General features: G+C 43.9%; 1 protein-coding gene across 2 annotated transcripts in view; it reads left to right on the top strand.

Annotated features, from left to right (window-relative positions):
• Window positions 1-23,220, top strand: part of MLLT3 (MLLT3 super elongation complex subunit) — a 259,465-nt gene that overhangs the window by 135,379 nt on the left and 100,866 nt on the right. For both annotated transcript variants that reach the window (XM_088472584.1, XM_088472583.1), the window contains exon 3: window positions 13,819-13,901. In XM_088472584.1, the coding sequence (XP_088328710.1) occupies window positions 13,819-13,901 (83 nt within the window). The remainder of the gene's footprint in view (window positions 1-13,818; window positions 13,902-23,220) is intronic.

The raw sequence follows: 23,220 nt of genomic DNA, 5'->3' as shown, positions 1-23,220 counted from the left end.
TGATGAACATTTTCTTCACATTTTGTGGAAGCAACCTCCTAACGCCTTTCGCTAACGAGGTTCCCGGCTGCACTAAACACTCGTTCAGAGTACACACTGGAGGGGGGGCAACTCAGGTAAAATAGAGCCAGTTTGTACAGGGGCCTCCAAATTGCCTCTTTTTCTTGCCAGTACAGGTACGGACTGTCTGACATGCCTACTTGGATGCTGTCACCGATGTAATCCTCCACCTTCTGTCAATGGTGACAGTATCATATGCAGTGACAGTAGACATGTCAGAAATTGTTGCCAGGTCCTTCAGTCCGGACCAGATGTCCAAACTTGGTCCTGCCTGCCCTGCATCACCACCAGCAGGTTGCTTAGGATACCTAAGTTTTTTCCTGGCAGCCCCAGTTGCGGGTGAAAATGAAGAAGGAGCTGTTGACGTGTCACGTTCCGCTTCAGCTGACAGTGTTTTCACCAGCAGGTCTTTGCACCTCTGCAGGCTTGTGTCGGCCAGAAAGAGAGACATCACAGGTTTTAAACCTAGGATCGAGCACGGGCACCAAAATGTAGTGGTCTGATTTCAACAGATTGACCACCCTGGAATCCTGGCAAAGCGAATGAAGGACTTCGTCCACAAGTCCTACATGCCAAGCGGAATCGCTCCGTCTTAGCTCCTCCTTTCTCCAGCTGCTTCTGCAAAAGTGATTTTTTTTTTTTACAAATCTTAAAAAAAAAAAAAAAAAACTTTTTTTTTTTTTTTATGAAACCATTTTGAATAATTTTAAATGGATGTTCCTCACCTAATTCACTCATAAAAAACCCGACAATTTTGGAGCGGTGTTTGGAAAAAAAATAATCAATTAAGTGGTTAAAGAAGCATAAATATACTTAGTATATATATCACTACTGTGTATAACGTATTCTATATAATTTGACTTGCCTGTAAATAAATATCAGATAATCTGAGCTTGAATTTCACATTTGAACTCACCTCGGAATCATAATTCATACGTATGCATGTATTTCCATATATATATATATATATATATATATATTATGATAAAACGTATATTAATTGAACTTTATCTATATTTCTAAATATATATATCAAAATAGTATACATATATTATTATTGAAGACTCCATCTCAAATAATTGGCACCCCTAATGGATTTATATTATATATAAAAGATTCCTCCACAACACGGACCCCTGGGGGCCCACACCACACACCCATATTTTTCATACTTACCTCTCTGGAGTCCCACGTCAGCAGTAGCAGCGCTGCACAAATCGCCTGGAAAGTGGCTGCTGCAGGTCCCTATGCTACACCATTCTTGTCCATTTCCCCGGTGATCTGTGCATGTGCAGACTAGTGCCCAGAGTGTACTGCGGTGCTCAATGTGCCACCGGCAACCAGGGAGAGAGGAGGGGGCCCAGTTGGCCCATCCTCTCTTAATATGCCTGTGAGTATAATATACCATATACGTTGTAAAATATAAAGTGGATAACACAATGCAGTATTTATAGGTTAATAACTAAGCAATGTGAGTGACGGAATAAATGATGCATATAGCGATAGATGGTAAAAGTATGTTAGGTTTTATTCGGAAGGCAATGTACTATCATACTAAATGTCCTATTGTGGACTATGCTGCATGTTACTGTGCCAGCAAAAGTCACTGATCACTGTAATGCATCTTATTATAATATTTGGGGGAATGATGGTATCCCATTCTTGGAAGTGCAGGGGATGGTGCCGGGGGTACTCTGCTCTGGAGGGGCGGCATCCTGTACCCTCCATTTGTGTCTTGCTGTGCGTTCCCCTCTTGGTGAGCAGTATCTTGATGTTGTTGTCCTGCACTCCTGCTTCTGCCCCCAATGCTAAGGGCTGACCCGTAGTGCGTCTGCACTCGGGAGTAGTACTGGCAACAGAAAACCGAGTCTATTGTGTAAGTGCTTGTACCCGCCTCTTATCCTCCTTTGTTATTATCTCTGCATAAGGAGGGGGGGCAGAGATTTCATTGTACCCCAAGATCTGTTGCCGGCCCTGTTCGGGTGTCACTTGTGTTCTGCAGGACAGATGCTGCGGTCCCTCAGCGGTGGCCCCCGACTCCACGGCATGTTCTATGAAATATAATACATGATTATTTCTCATTTTTGGTGTTGTGTTTTAAACAATATGGCATCTTGCATGTGGGGCAAGGATGGCGCAGCTTATTAGTCCCAATAAAGTGCTAGGTTTAGTGGCCATTTTCTCCAAACTGTGAATGCGCACCTACCACAATGAGGTAACACATAGACAATAAAAATGGAAGCAATTAGCGCTACACCTAAAGGAGGTCCACAAAGTCCACGAAAAAAGTTATGTCTTGTAGTAAAATAATTTTTCACACTCCACTTCTCATGCGATGCTGATATTTCTCCAATAACACTGTTCTGTATGTCAAAAGATTAATTTAAAGCAATAAGGGATTTATGTACTAAGCCACAGAGAGGGAAAAAGTACCAAGCAATCAGCTTCTAATTGTCATTTTTCAAATACAGCCTGTAAAGTGACAGTTAGGAGCTGATTGGTTGATACTCCTACTTTAGTAGAGGTAACTGCAAACTTACCGACATTTCGGTGCAGCTGGGAGGGTGGGGGCGGTTTTAGGTGGCAGAACGTGGGCTTGCCGAAGCAATTGCGTTATCCTGACCCCACTCCCCACTTTATAATGCTGATATTACCGGCAATATAAAGCAGGCGGCGGGGCTTCGATGACGCGATTCAGCCCGAATTGCGTCTTCATACCCCCGGACCACCCACTATCATGACGGGCGCGGGAGGGGTGGTCGCCATTCTGGGGGGCTTACTTACTCTTGCGGGGTGAAGGGAGCTGCACCCGATTTTCAGGAGGCTCCCGGCAGTCCCGAGAGAGTAGGCAAGTATGGTAATGGGGAGTGTCGGCAAAAAATGCAGGTGTGTCGCAACTGTTTTGTGGGTGTGTCGCATCCTGTGTCTGCAATCCCGTATGGAAGAAAAAAGTCTCTGGCGTCTTAGTGAGCACGCCCATTTTGTGCGACCAGAGGGTGACTCAGAAGACCAATATTCAAAGGATTTGCTTCTATGTACGTGGATGCTTGGATTTGCAAAGCTGTAGGGGGGTCTCAATACATTACTGGGCATCTGCGACATTTGCATATTTTCGCACAACAGTTGCGTACAGAATCGCAGCTGCAATTACATTATCACACAACTCTGAATCAGGCCTAGAATGCAATAAAATGTGTTTGAAAAAATACTTATTTGACATAAAACTTAAAATTGATATCACACAATACATATACACTTCCCATTATCAAGTATAACACACATGGCATTAATAGTGAAATGTTCATATAGTATGTTATACAAGCCTGATTTCATAAGCAAAGCTGCACCTAGAAGAACAGCAGGTGGGTGAGGATGATGTGGAGGATATGGAGACCGCACATGATCGTACCTTGCCGGTCTGGCTGATATAACTGCTGGCGTATACAGGAGATGTCTGGGCTGTATGCCTGGCAGAGGAGAAGGAATAAGAAGGAAACTACATTTAGCCAAAGAGTGAGGAGGATTCACAAGGGGAATTCATCTGCGTATGTATCCCTTTTCCTTCTTCACTGTCATGTGCCAGCAATTTCCCTGACTATACAGCGTGCCGGCACTCTCACTAACTATACTGTGTGCCAGCAATCTCATTACCCATACTGTATGCTGGCACTCTCACGAACTATACTGTGTGCCTGACTCTCACTAACTATACAGCGTGCTGGCACTCTCACTAACTATACTGTGTGCCGGCACTCTCACTAACTATACTGTGTGCCAGCAATCTCATTACCCATACTGTATGGTGGCACTCTAACTATACAGTGTGCCGGCACTCGCACCTACTATACAGCATGCCAGCTCTCTCACTAACTATACTGTGTGCCAGCAATCTCATTACCCATACTGTATGCTGGCACTCTCACTAACTATACAGAGTGCCGGCACTCTCACACTATACAGCGTGCCGGCACTCTCACTAACTGTACTGTGTGCCAGCAATCTCATTACCCATACTGTATGCTGGCACTCTCATTAACTATACATCGTGCCGGCACTCTCACTAACTATACTGTGTGCCAGCAATCTCATTACCCATACTGTATGCTGGCACTCTCATTAACTATACATCGTGCCGGCACTCTCACTAACTATACAGCGTGTCGCCAATTTCACTAACTATACTGTGTGTCAGCCATCTCATTACCTATACTGCATTCCGGCACTCTCACTAACTATACTGTATGCCAACACTCTCACTAACTCATTACTCATACTGTGTGCCAGCACTCTCACTAACTATACTGTGTGAGAGCAATCTCACTAACTATACAGCGTGCCGGCAATCTCACTGACTATACAGCGTGCCTGCACTCTCAATAACTATACTGTATGCTGGCAATCTCACTAACTATACAGTGTGCCGGCAATCTCACTATACTGTATGCTAGCAATCTCACTAACTATACAGTGTGCCGGCAAACTCACTATACTGTATGCTAGCAATCTCACTAACTATGTTTAGCCGCCGGTTCAAATCCCGACAGGAGAAGCCCAACAGGTGGAAATCACGATGCCAGCTGGTAAGGACCCTAACCCTCCCCTCTTCCCCCCCTAACCCTAACCCTCCCTTAGGAGTGCCTGACCCTAGTGCCTGACCCTATGTCCTCTCTGGGGGTGCCTAATCCTAACCCCCCTTCCCCCACCCTAAACCTACTGCCAGGGGTGCCTAACCCAAATCATCTCCCCTAGGGGTGCCTAACCCTAATCTCCCCCCAAAAAACCTAACCCCTCTACACTCCCTAAACCCAACCCTTCCCCCGCCTGCGGCTAATGCTAAGGACTTCCCCTGTCGGGATATAGACTGGCGGCATTCAGTCTGCCGGTCTATAAACTGCATCTCCTCACTAACTATAACAGAGAAATACAGTAATTTATGCCATTAAGACCATTAATTGAGGCTTTTCTATCAGTACAAATGGACAATACATAGAACAATTAAATTACCAGGAGCCACAAGATCTTCATGTACTTTTTTATGTGTTGAAATATACCAGGTCCTTTAAAATGAAACAGAAATATATACATATGTCCTTATTAATGAGGAAAATGACATTAGTATTACACCAGAATAAGTATTTATGTCTCTCAGGGTGTGGGGATAACAGAAAGACAGGGATACAGAGTACATTGTATTATCCATACATCAGAGAGCTATGAAGCTCTCAGTCACCTCCATGCAGGGTCAGACCTACCGGCGGTGTAGCCGGTGCATTGCACCAGGGCCCGTAGCAATGAAAGGGCCCACAGCTGGTGGCATTATCAGAGAGCCGAACTAACAAAATGTGTCACACTAACTCATTACACTATGCCGAAGCTTGTCGTGGGCCATAACTAAGGAGAGGCGGTCCGGCCAGTGGGGAAGAGAAGACCCCTTCCCTTAGTATCCTCTAGCTGTCACTATACACTAGAGTTACTCCACTCTAAAGCTGGGTACCCAGGACCCAGTGATACATTGCACACGCTGTACACAATGCACAATCCCGTGTACAAGGCCATAAATGTACAGCAACATAATAAGAAAATAACACCCACATAACTCAAATGATCTACATGCACAAGTCTTTGCCATGCAAGCCAGGGACTCTGTGTTATTTATATGAAAAACATCTCTAACAAATATAGACTTACCATTCTCTCCCATCTCCTGCATAAGGTAGGCCTCATATGCCTCCGGGCTGGTATACTTCTCTGCAAGAAAAATAAATGATTACAAACACTATCAAGTCATGAATTGTCCAGCATCAGGCTAGTGACTTCTGACTAGGCCCCTACCAAATCCCAAACATACAAAACATCTACCACACAGAGGGGCCTATTTATCAAAAACAGTTGTGGAAAATCCCAGTTTTCGGGGGATACACACAAATGTGTATTAAGTATCACCTGTATGTATGAAGGAGGAACCACAGCAAATATCTACATACCTGCCACAACAGCAATGCCTACCACTGTGCCGATCATAGTGCTGCCTACCACAATGACACATAAAATAAGAAATGTGGGATAAATGAAGTTCATTAAGTGCCAATTTTCCTGGAACAAGTTGTGAGACATAATTGGAAACCGTTTTAGTACTATATATAATAGACTAGCTGTAATGCCTAGTGTAGTCTGACTTTTATTAAATTTTTTTCTCTTCCCCCCTTCCTCTCTCTCTTCCCCACCCCAACACTTTCTCCCCACCTCTTCTCCCTCCCTATACTGTCTCTCTCTCTATCACCGCCCTCTGACTCTTTCCTGTAACGTCACTGACACTGGTGGGAGGGGTCAGACCACCTGTCACTACCAGCCAACGTGATGACATCATTTTAATCAGCAATCAATTTTTTTTCTTTATAGAGATTGGAAAAACGTATTTGATAAATAAAAACTCACCATGTATTTTCATATACACCGGAATTTCCGGGGTTGTGTCTGCAGATAATAAAATATATTGATTTGAACATTATCTGAAACCCATATTTGGCCATTCAGTTACATTATTTAATAAAGGAAATTGTTAAAATAAAGCATACAAATAACAGAGACACAGGGACATGGGGGTCTATGGGCCTGATTCAGCAAGAGTCACAATTGCTAAACTGCACGCAGGCTATAGATATATGATGTATGCACGCAGGCTATAGATATATGATGTATGCACGCAGGCAGCTTTGCAATTGTGATCCTGGCAGGTATGATAATGCAGCAGGAGGCATCACACTTCCTGCTGCATTACTTATCCGAGCTGCGTTGTCCAATGCAGCATTGGATAATTTGCAGACCATCGGCCGGCTAAGGTGACCCATGGGGTCACGCAAACTGGCCACCGCAGATGAGAGGAAGAGGCAGGAAAATCTCCATCAGCCAACAGAGATCCTGGTCTCTTCCCTCCCCTCTAACGGCAGCGACACGCCTCCGTTTCGGGAAACGGAGGCCATCATCACCCCCTCCCCATCCACAAACGGTGGATGACTGTCAATCAATAACAGTCTGCTGCCAGTCTGCGTGCGGGACCGCAGACCCATTCAACACATGCACAGAACGACGGGTCAGGTGCCTGCGTAGATTCCGAAATCTGTCAGTGAATTGACAGCCTGCTGCCATTTAGGGGCAGGGTGGGGGGCTGCAAAGTCCTCTGTTTCCCAAAATGGAGGTGCGTCGTCGCCGTTGGGGGTGAGGGAAGAGGCCAGGATCTTCGTCGGCTTACAGAGATTTCCTGGCCTCTTTTCCTCATCTGCGATAGCCAGGCTGTGTGACCGCATGGTCACTCAGCTGGACAGGGAGTACTATACGCTGATGATCGGATGCTGCGTCCGTGGACGCAGGTCGGATTATTGATGCATGCAGGAGACGTGGTGCCTCCTGCTGCAGTAACATAACTGCAAGGCCGGAATTGCAAAGCTGCTTGCGTGCAGCTTTGCAATGCCATCCTATGCTGAATCACCCCCACAGTCTCAAGTCAAGTTCTGAGACAACAACAATGTCAAATTGGCTTTCAGACTGAGTTAAGGCCCATAATCAACATTATGTATAATACATATCTTAAATAGTCTTTTTTTTTTTTACTAAAACAAACTTTATAAAATTGGGGGGAGATTTAATAAAGCTTGGAGAGTGATAAAATTGGAGATAAATAGCACCAACCAATCAGCTCATAACTGTCACTTTACAGGCTATGGCCCCCATTTATTAATGAATTTGATCACCAAAACGAGTGATAAATGTCACTGTGTATGATAAATGGTGCTCCAGCCAATCAGCTCCCAACTGTCATTTTTCTAACAGTTGACAGTTGGGAGCTGATTGGCTGGAGCACCATTTATCATACACAGTGACATTTATCACTGTAAAGTGACAGTTAGGAGCTGATTGGTTGGTGTTATTTATCTCCAATTTTATCTCTCGCCAAGCTTTATGAAATCTCCCCCTAATTTTAAAAAGTTTGTTTTCACCAATTACATAAATAGAAAGCAAAGAGCCCCACGTGTGACAGGAAGAGCTGTTTATGAAGGTAAAAGGGCTCTTTGCACTTGATAAATAGGTCCATAATTGTAAATAAATTGATTTAAAACCCTTTACTAAAATAAATTCATAAAAATGAATTGTTACTTACCTTCCGATAATATGCCGAATAGGCAAATGAAGCAAAAAACGACGAGCATTTTCATATCACTGTGTCGCACTCACTATCCCTCACTAACCTGAGAGTGAGGCCACAGGTCCTCATCATGGACTCATCTCACAGCCTGTGATGTCATAACGTTACCTATTACATGGGATGTAGCCACCAGTCTGTATTGGGCTCACTATATTTATTGGATGTGGTTTATTATTGCCAAAAAAACTATGAATATTTGTTGCATACATGTCCTTTATATTAGTTGAAGTTACTGGTGGCTTATTCCCTGTCTCCCTATTTATCCCCCTCACTTCCAGAAGGCATGAGAAGGAGAGGAGGGCATTATTACTGATACTAGATGGATGATTTCTGAGGCCTAGTATAATGCGTGCCCAATGTAATAATCTTCCATATATGACAATATTAAAGGACGCCCAATGTACAGTAGGAGATGCATTAAGAGAATTTATTTTCAATTAAAAAATGATTTTTCTTTACAATAACACAGGACAAGCATGGGGCCTCTTCTCATACACCATACATGGACTTATTTATACACAATGTGATCATTTATGTTTTATAAGGCTTCCCATACATACCTATCTTACATACATACAAATATGGGGGGGGGGCTTAGCACGCACGTGCTTCAGGTGCCCTGGCCACATGCTACACCTCTGCATACACCTCACATCACTAATCACACCCTGTGGTGCTGGTCACACCCCCTGCGGCACCACACAATAGGCCCTTCATAAATTTCAGCTCCAGGCCCAAGTTGACATTAATCTGGCACTGGGTATGGGGAACTTCACAACTTTAGCTTTCTCCACAATTTGGTAAATCTCCCCCTACAGATGTGTCCTTGCTTATTTAGGGCCGGATTCAATTAGAGGCGAAAAGTTCAGTTTGGAGAAAAGTTTCCGCTGATACGGTCTTTCCGTCTGTTTTCAAAGTATCTCCATATTCAATTCCAGGACGATTTCGCCTAAGCGGAAATTCAATGCAATGTAATAGGCGGAAAAGTATCTCCTATGAATAGCAGGTGAAAAAAAGTGCAAAATCGTTATTTTGGGGTGCAAACATGGGGAAATGACTCAGAACCCTTGGAACAGCCCCCCAAATGACAAATCAACCAAAAAATGAAAAAAAAAAAATATTACCTCAGAACACCCCAAAAAAACGTACTTTCGTTTTGGGGTCGAAAAAGTAAAAAGTGGGGTGACAACTATAAAAAAAACGAGCGAAATGGACTTCTTGGGGTGCTGTAAGGAGGGGCCAAGTGTTTTTGGGATTGCAGGTGCATCGTTAATGACAAATTGTTCAAAAAATCGTCCCATGTGTACGCACCATTAGTCTCAAGACACCATGCAGCATGTTATGCCTGATGTGAGAGAGGTGTCAGGTTTCAAGCAATTCTACTTGCGTCGGGCATCTTTTCTCACGGGACCAGACATGCCAAGAGGGACTGTTTGGTGCGACTGCAGCAAAGATAAGTGAGGACACTCTGTATATGTTACATTTCTCGTGTGTTTAGGATGCATAGTTTATAGTTTTATAGCTGTTGTCCCTCTATGCCTTAAATCTGCCCACACACGTAGCGATATTTTACCCGATTTGGCAGTTTGCGACGAATTGTGATGAAAAATCGTGTGAAATATGCCAAACTCGTGAGTGTCCACTCACGATACCAATGCGCGTCCCCGCTTGTCGTACATCGCATCTTCAGATCTGCCATGCTGTAGGGCAAATTTGCCAGTCTATGACACAATGCACTGGATGCACGATAGATCTTAAGTCAGATGGGACATTTTTTACTCCAAATCGTGAGTAGGATTGCCGGGGAGCTGCTGGGGGAGAGTTCAGGGGAAATCGCATACCTTGTGGGATCGTGTGCTGATCGCTATGTGTATGGGCACCTTTAGCTGGGTACACACCTATACAATCATTGGGCCGTTCATCCAATATCGAGAGAACGGCTGTTGGATTGTATAGGTGTGTGCTGTCCCGATGTAGGAGCGTTAGCCGATAAACTGCTTTTAACGCTCCTGCAACGGTCGGGATCGGGAGGTCGCATCTTATGTACGGGTTAATATTTATCGGGTCTACCTCCTGATCCCATAAAGCCCGTACACACTGTGCTATGTCTGCACAGTGTGTACGTGGCTGACAGGGGGTCACACTGGGGACAGACTGCACGGCAGAACGGGACAGTTTTACCCGATCAGCTTGCAATCGAAAAAGTGTGTACCCAGCTTTACTAATGATGTGGGATACTTTCAAATATGTATCAAACCTTGGAGAGAGAGAAAGTACCAACCAATATGCTACTGTCGTATTTTTTTTTTTTTTTTTAAATAACTGCTTGTTACTTTCTCTCTCTCCAAGGTTTGATGCATCTCACCCGTAGTTTGCTATGTATTGAGATATAATTAGAACACAGAGGCTTTGTGTCATCCTTACAAATGAGCTGGGCTTGCCTTTAAAGTGTGTAAACACCGTTTAACTTGTAAGCAATCCTAACACAATAGGGTAGTGATCAGACAACCCTTTGCCTGCAGGCTGTTACCACTTTGTCTGCTGAACCACAGTGTGCTACATTGTACCTGTGGTTTTACATATGGTGAATTGAAGAGTTAATTCTTTGTGGGAACAGCAACATGTAAAATATTCAGGTGGTTCGAGTACTCTCATTTGTGCAGCCTGGATGAAAGGCGAGTATTACCCTGAGTGGGGAAAGTCCTGCATACACACGTCACTTGTCCGTGTTTATCATAATTTACCTTCTATAGTGATAAAGGGCTGGGGATTCAACAATATTCTTGAGTGTCAGTCTTAAATTAATTCATCACATAGAAGATATGTAGGCCAATATAGTCTATTTTAGTGGCAGAACAGTAGTTCAATAAGCACAGGATTTGGGGATATTGTGATATCTATTACCCTGACAGGTCTATCCTAAGGTTTCTGTAGAACGGTACAGAAGCACAGAAGCTGCCATGCTGACAGTTACTTTGTGCCTCCTAGTAACAAACCATTTGATAATTACAAAATGACATCAGAGTACAATACATCTGTTGTCATGGAAACTTTGTAGCCCATTAATGTAATTGCAATGTGAAAGCTGATTTTGTTTATAGATAAACATTATTTCTGTTTAGTTCCCTTTTATTTGTGACAGATTTGTTTTTCACAGTACAAGATTAAAATCTTTATTATTCTTCAAATTGCATTTATACAGTGTAAATGACACTACTATGATCAATAAGCTGTTGACAAAACATTTGTTTTTAGAGAAAAATATATGCATTGTACTTGTCATAATTTTCAAATAATATTGAGTTTTATGTATAATTTATTCATTTATTTTACTTAATTTTGGTTTTACAAAATCTACCTATTGGCAGTGCAGGAATATTTAGGTGTCAGAGCATAGATATTGGTCTGATGTGTGAAAATAATTTCTTAATATATCAATATTTATCAAAGATCCCAGGAAGCATTTAATTCAACAATCGTGATAGTTCGCTTCCTAATGCTGGGCATACACTATACAATATATCTGTCCAATCTGGCTGGTTGGAATGAAAACCTGGTAATGTATGGGAGCAAATGACAATCGATTTATATGGTTTTAAACACTGGAAAACAGGCAAAAATGGACGTTTAGCCAAATTGGTTAAATAAAACAAATTTAAACAATTTAAACAATCGTTTTTTGTCTGTTTTCCAGCGTTTAAAACCATATATTCGATTGTCATTTGCTCCCATACATTACAATACATTCCAACCAGCCAGATTGGACAGATAATTGTATAGTGTATGCCCAGCATTACAAATATTGCTAAATACAAGGTCCATGGCTTTAGTTCATTGTAGGGACAAGCCTCCAGAGGAATTAGTCTATGCATGACTGCCCTCTCATATGTGCCTAATGTGTTGAGGGTCCCATCTTCTATACTGAGAAGGCATTAGGAAAATAATGTTTGGTAATTTAAAGTCTAATTGGGTAAGGTTAAAAATAGTGTCACTTGTTTTGGAGATAACTATACAGTAGGCTTGCTGGCATTTTGATTTTCAGAGAGTGAAAATATTCCTGTATCTTCACAAACGGGGATCTTTAACATTCTCTGAGAAAACGGGTAAAATACGTAAAAATTAATTATGCATTTTAGTGCTGCATTTTTAACACGGTTTCCATGAGCTTTACATGTGTTGCACTTTCATCAGTAACTTCAAAAATCATTGATTCGATTTTGCTTCCATTTTCAGACATTCATTAGAAATGTGCATTAGTAGCAGACAGGTGCAAACAAGTCCTGATGTTACATTGAGGCCAAGAATATGGACAGTTTTTTTTTGTAGTTTACTGTTTTCAAAAAAGTTAAGTCTGCAAAACTTTATGGCTTTGTGAGAAACTAAAGGTGGGTACACACTATACAGATATATCTGCAGATCGAGTGATCTGCAGATGTATCTGCAGATGATGGTTGTTCGTACACACTGAACAACCATCATCTGTGCCTGCCCGCAAGTCCCGGCGTCCGAGGGGCGTGTCCCACCCTCCCTCCCCGCCCCCTGCCGCTGTGTGTGTACGGGCGGTCTACCGACCGCCCATACACACCTGCGGATGGACAGATATGTCTGCAGACATATCTGGCCATCGGCTGTGCAGCACAGCCAATGCGATATGTCGGTGAACGCCAACGTTCCGACATATCGTGGGTGTACACTGCCTGACGGGCAGCAGATACATTGGCCGATCAATTGATCGGCCAATGTACAGTATCTGTCAGTGTGTACCCAGCTTTACAGTCAACATATTTGCCATGTAATTTAATCAACGGTATTTGCAGAACCAATAAAAGGCTGTGAGGAGATATTTGTACTGGACATGCATGTACCCTACAGATTGCTGGGAAGATATCCTGAAAAAGATACCTTGTACAGCGACAAAAGAAATGTGATAATGTAGCCTGTAGGATAAAATGGCTAGCACCATCTAAGACGCAATGGATTCGATTTTTGGAGCCTGGTAAATAGCCCCAAACCAGTGGTGTTTCTATAATGGGTGCACTCATTTCTTATAGTCCTGCATCAGTGCTGCACAAATTACCAGGAAAATAGCTCGGCTGTCATTTTCCTAGAGATTTGCACATGTGGAGAACAGAACTCACCGGGAACATGGCACTGATGGCGGGAGACTTGCCTCTGGCTCAATAGACTCTGGCTAGCAACTGAGAGAGAAGGGGGTCTGCACACGGTCCCCTTCTTGCTTAAGACCTCAGTCCCCTTGTGAATAATGGGGACTACAATATCCTGTGTTACTTACCTGAAACTTCAGCCCGTTTCCATAAGATTTAAGTTCAATAAGCTTGATAAATTGACTCGCAAATGTTGTCATATGGTAATTTAAATTAAGTAACTAGCACTGTCTATATAAGTAAAAATGCTATAAGTGATCTTTCATGTGATCTACATTGAGTACAAACTTGGACTATGAAATTGTTTTAATATTCAGGATGCTAGTGTAATATATAGAAACTTTGTATAGTTTTCTTTCAATACTAATGTTTTATTGCATGTTTGTGTTACAGTGTGCAAAGATCCACCATACAAAGTAGAAGAATCCGGTTATGCTGGTTTCATTTTGCCAATAGAAGTCTACTTTAAAAATAAGGTATGTTTTTTTGTTTTTTTACATTGTGGAGCATTTCTGCATATCTTGTAACAAGTAGAAAAAAATTTAGCTGCTGGTTTATATTCCACAAGTTTAGCATGCTAAAGGTGGGTACACACTTGTGCGACCGGTAATCACACCGATATCCAGGGGCACCATGGACATCGCATGATTGCTGGTACGCACTGCAGCGATTAATGAAGGACAGAACGATCAGTCATTCTTTCCTTCATTAAAATGCATAGCGCCGCAGAAGATATTGTCAGGTTCAGCACATCAAACGTGACTACGTACTATGCGTGATCATGTATATCGTGCATACACACTACACGATATTAACGATTTGTCATTTGTGATTTGGCCAAATCGGAACATCATCACTCCAGTGTGTACATGCATAAAATGTTCATATTATTGAAAAAAAAAAAAAATAGAAAAGTAATTTCTAGGTGCATTTGTCATGCATTAACCTGCATTTCAATACAGATAGATGCTTATAGGTACAACACTGAACGTAATTTGTTTAATTTTCCATAAGTTTTCAAAACCACATTAGTATCACTTTTGTGAGCCGTTGTGGTGATTATGGGCCTGATTCAGAGCCGGATGCTCTGAACGAGCGCCCTCTCTGAATCAGGGCGTGTTTTTTTATTTTCCGTCCTGCCTTTCGGACGCTCGCATAGCTGTGGGTTACCACCCACAGCTTATGCGAGCGTCCATGATGATGGTCGCGATGGTCAAGACCATCGCAACCATCGGGCTTGCGACGAGACCCTGCAGTAAGGTCTCGGTGACCGCAAGCCCTGGAGTGATTTTGGCTCTATCAGAGCCAAAATCAGTCCCACTGACATCACTAGTGATGTCAGTGGGGCCGGACCCAGATGGTAGGCGTTCCCATGGGAACGCCTCCGTCTGGCAGCCACGACCCCGGCACGCCCACCAAAGGGGGCGTGCCGTCACTCACCATCGACAGCACGCCCCCTTTGGTGCGAGACCCATAACGACGGCTACCCCGTCGTTATTCGGGTCTCGCGCATGCGTCATGCGCACTAGGGCACCATCGACCCGCTTGCGAGCGCTCAACGCTCGCGAGCGGGTCTGAATCAGGCCCCATGTGTAGAACTCCTTGGGAAATTGCACTCAAGAACAACACATGCACAATTTCTGTGATGCAAGTAACACGTTTTCCTGGTGCCATCTCATGGATGAATCCTTCCTTTAGTCACCTCCATTTATAGTTCACAATACATCACATTACATGTATTTTCAGCAGTACATAATGTGCAGCAAGGATAACACATGTCACTCTGATGGATGACTTGTAGGTGGTCTAATGTCACTTTACTGTATTTCCCTACAGAGTTAACTCAGAGTTAAAAATGTAAATTTTAATGCACATTAAAGTTTTTGTTTTTTTTTACCTGGAAGAATTATTACTGTATTTTGAAAAGACTCCAAATAAAAGTTCAAATGATTAATAATTTAGAGCGAAAACATTTTATGGGGATTGCTTTTAAATACAATGTGCTTGGTATGTAAACATGTGCTTCACACACCATAACTGTAATTTTTGACCATACTGAAGGTCTAATAGCTAATCCCAATGATCGGTTTTGGGTTTAATTTAATCATTTAAACTTTAATCCATAATTTTGCTTATTTGAGCTCTACAGTGTAATACCTGATCTGGCAAGTCCCTTGTTCCATCCAGGTAGTGTGTTGTTGATCAATGACATGCTGCCGGCAGGTATAAACAGGGCATCGGTGTACTCTAGCAGACGCAGGGGATTGTGGCATATATCTAGAGGCGTGCCACATTGGATGGAACACTGTTGCCCAGGTAAGTAATATTTTGGATTAATGTTTAAATGATGGAATTCAACCAAAAGGTGATCATTCAGTATTGTAATTCACTTTTAAATTATCATATACATTATGGTCAAGAATCTCCCTTGCTGTGTCTGAGGCATGGTCTTTTTCCCATTATGGAAAAAAAACTTTTCACTCTGGTTAAATGTTTAGCCGATAGAACTCCAACCAATGGTAAAATTTTAATTTTAGGATAAGTTTTCCTTTTTATGCTACAAATATATAATTTCACTAATTGTTAATCTTTATCTACATTTACATGACATTGATCCTGAGGGATACTGATCATATATCTACAAGGCAGTGTTTGGAAAGAGTGTCTATCAATGTCAAGCTAAATGGATTTGTTGGCTTCTCAGTGCAGTTATTGATCTTTTCTTTAGAAGCAAAATGTCATCTCTTTTTATACTCAAATGCTTTCTATGACCAAATTGAGCTATTGGCAGTGTGTATTAATTTACAGCTTGATGATTAGTGTTTTAATCAATGTTTTAATGCTTCAAGCTATTTAATTCATGAATGAGAGTTATTAGCAAACTAAAAAATAAATGTTTTTTTATATTTAATCAATCAAACATTATTTAACAAAGATGTTTCTTCAACCCCTAGGCATGTCATATTACTCAGATTAGACGATCAGAATACAATCTCAAAACCATTAAATTCTGGAACTAGTAGTTGTGTTAGACACAAATGCATGGTAATTCTGTCAAGTGTGCAACCAGATTTGAGTTATTGTCCTAAATTTGGGTTAAATAGATTTGACTACAGCTTGACTGGTTTAACTAAAGGTATCTGATTCACTATGTAACAATATTTTTGTCCTTGAGTAGTAAGTGCCGTTTCTTAATTGCTTGTCTTAAAAATAGGAAAATGCTATTTATTCCCCTCAAACTTAGCTTTTGTGACCAGGACATTTTATACTTTGAGATTTACCTATTTCAAATGAGAAAAGGACGAATTTGCTTTTTCTTTTACACAATGTGAGCAAAAAAATCAATCTATGTATGAAAATTAACATATAAAGTTGTACAAGCATGACCACATAAGATCCAGACACATGATAGCATGTGCTTTCTTGCCAGTCCAACGTCTGGAAGGGTTCATCATGCAGAAGTAACAGTTGCGTGAGTGATCAGTGGTTTCCCTCCAAATTATTGGGATAGTGAATTGCATGGATCTCTTTTCTCCTCTGTACCGTCATGCAAAAGAACATTTTAAAATTAGAAACATAAATAGATTGAAATTAAAATAAAAAAAAGCTTACCATTCCCGGGTTTAACATCCAGAAGTCTCTCTGGCATCCTTCTGCGCATGTGCAGCGGGCCGCAGGGGCTCTTGGGAGGGATCCGATCGGGGGATAAACAACATTTTCGGGGGTTGTACCGCATTTTCCTGTTTAGTACATCTCGGCCTGTGAGTTCTTTTGCAGTAATCGCAGGGGAAATTAGGTGCCCAGGGTTTGTCTTGATTCTGGACAGACATGCTGAAATATGCTTTGTACTTTGTTGCTCTTGTCTAGATAAATTGGCCGCAGACATACCAAAATGCATCTGCAGGTTGCTTGCAGCCTCTTGATGCCATCTCTTAGAAATGCAGTTCTGTATCTACTTTGGAAATGGGAGGTAAACTGAACTGGTGCGCTTAAGGTCCCGATGTTTATACTGTAGTAGTTTATATCGATATAAAGTTCTAAAAGTTACATCCAGTAATTTACTGCTAGCTGACAGTGACACAGGAGTCTGGGGGTTCGGGCAGCTGACAGTGACACAGGAGTCTGGGGGCGGGCAGCTGACAGTGACACAGGAGTCTGGGGGTCGGGCAGCTGACAGTGACACAGGAGTCTGGGGGTTCGGGCAGCTGACAGTGACACAGGAGTCTGGGGGGTGGGCAGCTGACAGTGACACAGGAGTCTGGGGGTCGGGCAGCTGACAGTGACACAGGAGTCTGGGGGGCGGGCAGCTGACAGTGACACAGGAGTCTGGGGGTCGGGCAGCTGACAGTGACACAGGAGTCTGGGAGTGCAGGCAGCTGACAGTGACACAGGAGTCTGGCGGTGCAGGCAGCTGACTGTGACACAGGAGTCTGGGGGTTCGGGCAGCTGACTGTGACACAGGAGTCTGGGGGTTCGGGCAGCTGACAGTGACACAGGAGTCTGGTGGGTGGGCAGCTGACGGTGACACAGGAGTCTGGGGGTCGGGCAGCTGACGGTGACACAGGAGTCTGGGGGTTCGGGCAGCTGACAGTGACACAGGAGTCTGGTGGGTGGGCAGCTGACGGTGACACAGGAGTCTGGGGGTCGGGCAGCTGACGGTGACACAGGAGTCTGGCGGTGCAGGCAGCTGACGGTGACACAGGAGTCTGGGGGTCGGGCAGCTGACGGTGACACAGGAGTCTGGGGGGCGGGCAGCTGACAGTGACACAGGAGTCTGGTGGGTGGGCAGCTGACGGTGACACAGGAGTCTGGTGGGTGGGCAGCTGACAGTGACACAGGAGTCTGGGGGGCGGGCAGCTGACGGTGACACAGGAGTCTGGGGGTCGGGCAGCTGACGGTGACACAGGAGTCTGGGGGTCGGGCAGCTGACGGTGATACAGGAGTCTGGGGGTTCGGGCAGCTGACGGTGACACAGGAGTCTGGGGGTCGGGCAGCTGACGGTGACACAGGAGTCTGGGGGTTCGGGCAGCTGACGGTGACACAGGAGTCTGGGGGTCGGGCAGCTGACGGTGATACAGGAGTCTGGGGGTTCGGGCAGCTGACGGTGACACAGGAGTCTGGGGGTCGGGCAGCTGACGGTGACACAGGAGTCTGGGGGTCGGACAGTTGACGGTGACACAGGAGTCTGGGGGTGCAGGCAGCTGACTGTGATACAGGAGTCTGGGGTTCGGGCAGCTGACAGTGACACAGGAGTCTGGGAGTGCAGTCAGCTGACAGTGACACAGGAGTCTGGTGGGTGGGCAGCTCACGGTGACACAGGAGTCTGGGGGGCGGGCAGCTGACGGTGACACAGGAGTCTGGGGGTACGGGCAGCTGACAGTGACACAGGAGTCTGGGGTTCGGGCAGCTGACGGTGACACAGGAGTCTGGGGGTTCGGGCAGCTGACGGTGACACAGGAGTCTGGGGGGCGGGCAGCTGACGGTGACACAGGAGTCTGGGGGTCGGGCAGCTGACGGTGATACAGGAGTCTGGGGTTTGGGCAGCTGACAGTGACACAGGAGTCTGGGGGTTCGGGCAGCTGACAGTGACACAGTAGTCTGGGGGTTCGGGCAGCTGACAGTGACACAGGAGTCTGGGGTTCGGGCAGCTGACAGTGACACAGGAGTCTGGGGGTTCGGGCAGCTGACAGTGACACAGGAGTCTGGGGGGCGGGCCGATACAGCAGGGATGCAGCTGAATGCTCTGTCCTGGCGGTGGCTGTGATATACACCAAGCTGATCCCTGGTGAACTTCGTTCCCGCAAACTCCCGGCAATATAAAGCAGCATTTGGAGGTACAGGCAGTGTTGTTGGGCGTTTCAACCGCACTGAAGTATCAGAAATGTCCTGGAAAATAAGAACGTTTCAAATGACCGTCGCAAAAGCATAGTTTGTAGGGAATAATTGGCATTTTCTATACTCTTGGGGCATAAGCAATTAGGAAATAACACTTCAAACACAAAGACAAACAAAAATATATATATATATAATTTGTTACATAGAGTTATCAGAAGTAGCTTTGTACTTTGGAAAAGTCAGCATTGAACACTTGGGGGTAAATTTACTAAGAATAGAGTCTGGGAGAGTTTGCTTTTTTTTCAACTTGATCAGCTTCACCTAAACTTGGGTGATTTGAAGCTCCTGAGACTCAACTAAACTCACTTCTTGCGAGAGTGAGATTTCTCTCCCGAGTAGCAGGTTTTGCAGGAGATATCTCTCCCGAGTAGCAGGTTTTGCAGGAGATTTCTCCCCCGAGTAGCAGGTTTTGCAGGAGATGACTCACCCAATATTTACCCCCCCCCCCTCCCAAAGCCTAGCCAGCCCCGGACTTGCCAGCCTGTCCTGGTTTCTAAAATTGCAGGGAACAAAATGTGTAGGGTTTCACTGTGATTTAGAAACCAGAACCAGGCTGCAGGGCCAGTCCTGGTTTTAAATATATGGGTGAAAAAAATTGCGTAGGGTCCTCCCTATATTTAAAACCAGCACCAGACCCAAAACGGCCGGGCTGTAATGCCACAGCCCGGAGATCCTTTCACCGGGGCTCCGGAGCCAAAGCATTATCAACCCAAGCCGGTCAGGCTCTACAGTTAGCGGCCGCTGATTGGCTGGCGGGACGTGCAAACCTCGTGCTGTCCCGTCAGCTGGCATTCGGAAGGTATCAGTATGTGTGGCAACACACATACTGATACCGGGTGCATGAATCGGTAAGCTCGTTTTCATTTTTTTTCCAAAGTCCATGGATTACTGCAGAGACCAGTGCTAGGATATAGGTGAGTATGCAATCTTTTTTGCAGGGCCAGTCATTACGGATTCTACAGAAGCATCTGGTATAGGTAAGTTTGTGTGAATGGGTAGGTGTATGTAATAAAGTTATACTTGGCACGGTGTGTGTGTTCTGTCTTTATTTAACAATTTTTTTTGCAGTGGGGGTACAGGTACAGCCAGTCTGCTGGCACTTGTAGTCCCACTGTAAAATACAATAGTTTACTTCTGTTTCCCCACTTTATTACCTCCGTACCCAACGCTCCAGGGTTGCGGGGAAGAGCCCCGGGCTTCAGACCAAACCTGGGGTTTCGGGGAAGGGGGGACCCCTTCTTGGGGGAGTCCCCACCTCCCCTGAGATCCCCCGGCTTGGGCTGATAATGCTTTGGCCCCGGAGCCCCGGTGAAAGGGCCTGCGGGCTGTGGCATTACAGCCCGGCCGTTTTGGGTCTGGTGCTGGTTTTAAGCATAGAGACCCTACGCATTTTTTTCCCCCTATAATTAAAACCAGGACTGGACCTGCAGCCTGGTGTTGGTTTCTAAATTACGGTGGAACGCTACACATTTTGTTCCCCATAATTTTAGAGAACAGGACTGGCTGGCAAGCCTGGGTCTGGTTAGGCTTTTGGGGCCCGCAAAGTTTTTTTCCTGATATTTACATTTTTTTTTCTTTTTTTTCAGGCAGAAACATACATGCATCACAGCGATCTGTGTATGTTTCTGCCAAACTCTCCAATCATAGGCAGGTGTATTTTTTTTCACGAGTTTTTACAGGAGAGTTTTCCCATCTCATGAGAGTTTAGAAACTCTCTGCTTGGTAAATTCCAGAATCCTATCTTCACCAGTGAAAAGGTTCTCTAGTTTTGCCGATGGTGAATTGAAGAGAGTTTGCTAACTCTCCAGTATTTTCCCGTAGCAAAGGAGATCTCTCTCCCAAGTTTTACAATAGTAAATTTGAGAGTGGGAAAAAATGCCCAAACTCTCAGCTTAGTAAATTTACCCCTTACTGTTACAAGGACTACATGAGCAAAACTTTGGCATTATGATCTTCAGCAACTCGGCGCCAGTGTAGAAAACTTGAATATCGGAGGAGGCACCAGTGGCCTGCCCTGCGGCTTGTGAGTTAGGGTGTTACACAGGGATCACAAGGGCTGGAGTATTCACTTCTGATTCTATGATTGGTGTTGGAAGGAGTTTTTCACCTGAATAGGTTGTTGGACACCAATAAGAACAAGTTCAATACCTTTACCACCATTCAAGTGTTCTGTACTATGATATCCAGTGGCAGGCCTCATACCTACAACAAGCTGTTGATCATATTGGAGAGAGACCCTATATCTTGAAATTAAACCCCTTTACTTGTGAAAGTAAATTCGTTCTTTACGCAATTATCTGTCCGTGCAAATGCATTTATTTTGGCAAGACTATTAGAATGCTCAAAGAGAGTATAGCTCTTCATAGATCTTACATTAAAAATGTGTCTGCTATTCAGGATGTCAATACCCCTCCAGTGGCGAAACACTTCATTGAAAAAGGACACAATATGCTGGACTTAGTTATCCCTATCGATCATGTTGCCCCTCTAAAACGAGGAGGAAATCGGGAGTAGCTTCTTCTTCAGAAAGAAGCACGCTGGATTTATGATTTAAACTGTCTAACACCAGCAGAGTTAAATGAAGAACTTAATTTGTCTGGTTTTCTTTGAGTAATATTTTGCTTGACCCATATGTTATATCACTTGGCTTTATTCCTATAGATTTATGGTGTATTATTCATTTTTCTTATAATTTTTTTAGGCATGTATTTCTTTATAGGGTACAACTCATGTGTGACACCAGCAGTGACACTCGCATAATTTTCTAGTTATCATTTCTATTATAGATATTGTTGGCTTATGTGCGCTTATTAATAATGTTATTGTATTAATGTTTTATTTTGCACCGCTATCAGCTGTGTGGTTCACAGCGCTGCCACCCGATGCCTTGACTTCCGGTCTATGGAACGCACGGCTATTGAGCCATGCACTCCTAGATTCGCACAAGGTACTTCCAGGAGCTCTGTTTGCCGGGTACAATACAGTACGTGCGGCTTAGAGACTGTTTAGTGGCATCTCTAATTGCTACAGGGGAGTGTTTTTTAATTGTTTGGAGTCACACGGAGGGCGTATCTTATTGTCTTATATATACCTATATGATGGGCTCTTAGCCTCAGTTTGTGTTGTGCTCCGTGATGATGGTGCTTTTGAGCACCGAAACGACGGTTGGGCTGTCCATAGATTAAGGTTGTTTGCCATCTCTCTCCGGCTCCAGTGAGCGTTTCATGAAGACTTGATGAGTATACACATTTTTATGCACTTTGTATTATGTGACTGATCATGGCTTCTGGATACCGGTAATGTGGCTTTCATGCACTTTATATAAATTATAATCTTTTGCATTATATATGGTGTGCTGGTCTTTCCTCTTTTGGATTCCGATATATATTTTGCAAGGCACTATAATGGATTGTTTTGAAGGTGTGCATCATTTCATTCACAGAACAAGCCTACAACTGTGAAGTTGTGTTTTTTTATATTGAGAATCAAACAACATTTAGGACAACATAACAGAAAACTTCAGCGTGCATAACTATTCATCCCCCTAAAGTCAGTACTTTGTCTAGCCACCTTTAGCGGCAATTACAGCTGCAAGTCGCTTTGGATAAGTCTCTATGAGCTTGCCACATCTTGCCCCTGGGATTTTTGCCCATTCCTCAAGACAAAATTGCTCCACCTCCTTCATGTTGGATGGTTTCCGCTTGTGAACAGCAATCTTCAAGTCTGACCACAGATTCTCAATTGGATTGAGATCTGGGCTTTGACTAGGCCATTCCAACACATTTAAATGTTTCCCCTTAAACCAATTGAGTGTTGCTTTAGCAGTATGCCTCGGGTCATTGTCCTGCTGGAAGGTGAACCTCCGTCCCAGTCTCAAATCACAGGCAGACTGAACTAGGT

Source organism: Taudactylus pleione, unplaced genomic scaffold, assembly GCF_031769625.1.
Source record: "Taudactylus pleione unplaced genomic scaffold, aTauple2 ptg000127l, whole genome shotgun sequence".
NCBI classification, from domain to species: Eukaryota; Metazoa; Chordata; class Amphibia; order Anura; family Myobatrachidae; genus Taudactylus; species Taudactylus pleione.
Note: the sequence above shows the minus strand (reverse complement) of the source record. Positions and strands in the feature narration are given on the sequence as shown.